We start from the raw sequence: 1338 nt of genomic DNA on the forward strand, positions 1-1338 counted from the left end.
CGAGAGAAAGTTTTTCTTACAAAACCTTTCATTATTGAATCATGGGCTACATGCATGTACATATGTAATCGAACTATATAAAAGCTTAAATAACTTATGCTGTATACTAATTTACTTACATATAACATTTAATGGCAAACCTCCCCTTCAGCATTGTAACAAAAAATCGCTTGTAACGCAAGCTTTTATGCTATTATAAAAAAAAACGTGAAATTGAAACTAATGAACTAAAATAATATAAAATAATGATAAATAAAGTTAATTAAATTTCTTTGGGCTTCTTTTTAATAGAGTCTTAACAGGCTAACCTAATATTCGCGGCTTGCGTTGTGGTACGCACGCCGTCGAATTTGTTTTTTTGCGTCACACGAAATTGGCGTGCGTTTTCATTTGATTTCATTGAGGGAAACGTAAAATGAAAATGTCACGCAAAGCAGAAATTTTCACTTGAGTTAGCTTCATACGCACGCCGTTCAATTTCGGTTGGTCCCATAAAAGTTGCCCAAAAAAATGCCCACGTTGCAAACAAAGAAACTACTTACGGATATATTTCTGCCACTTGAAAATCTTCTCGTAAAATTGTATATTCCTTTATTTTTGTGATAACACCGTTTTTACAGTTTTTAAGAGAAATATTGCATATTTATAATGCTGGCACCACGGCATTGTGTATACCCTAAATATCTTCAACTTCAAACTTCGCAAAATGGTAAGCCTATCAATAGAATAATTCGCTCACAAAGTTTCACCGTTAGTTTCAAATATTTAATATATGATCTTGCGAAATGTTTATTTTACAATTAAAAAGAGAAAAACCATGTTGGTTTTGATGTAACAGCATACAAATTCCCCAAAGAGTTTTTGGGGTGTGTTGCTGGAGTGACAGTCCTTGGCCAGATATGAATCTGGGTCGTTCCGGTTACGTAGACCCGACTGTTGAGGAAACGTTTTTTTAAGCAATGCTGGCGTTAATGGTATTATGAATAAATGTAAATTAAAAATTAGACGTAAAATGTATGCCAGTCATATTTTTTAGGTAATATTGCGATTAGTGTTATATATAGTATAAATAAATGTCTAGAATACTCTAAAAAACATGTTCAAAATAAATAGTTAGATAAAGAAGTATGAGTATGTATTACTCATTTGAAGTACCTGCGATTATTTTCCGGCGGCAGAACACTCCAGTCCGGTTCGTAATATGGATACATGTTGCCCGACTGCAGTAAATTATTCAATTTAATTTCTTAATTTAAATTCGTGCAAATTTTTTAGAATTTATTATATCTTTATTTATTGGACACATATACATACATACATATTTATTTGTTTTTTTTT

At 31.8% G+C, this 1338-nt stretch overlaps 1 protein-coding gene across 2 annotated transcripts in view; it reads right to left on the minus strand.

Moving 5' to 3' along the window:
- LOC118733198 (AP-1 complex subunit gamma-1) overlaps window positions 1-1250 on the minus strand; it is a 33907-nt gene extending 32657 nt beyond the window's left edge. For both annotated transcript variants that reach the window (XM_036462495.1, XM_036462494.1), the window contains exon 1: window positions 1156-1250. In XM_036462495.1, the coding sequence (XP_036318388.1) occupies window positions 1156-1211 (56 nt within the window). In that variant the 5' untranslated portion in view covers window positions 1212-1250. The remainder of the gene's footprint in view (window positions 1-1155) is intronic.
- Window positions 1251-1338: the final 88 nt, after the last annotated feature.

This window comes from Rhagoletis pomonella, unplaced genomic scaffold, assembly GCF_013731165.1.
Source record: "Rhagoletis pomonella isolate Grant_MI unplaced genomic scaffold, Rhpom_1.0 Rhpom_scaffold_00002, whole genome shotgun sequence".
Lineage (NCBI taxonomy): Eukaryota > Metazoa > Arthropoda > Insecta > Diptera > Tephritidae > Rhagoletis > Rhagoletis pomonella.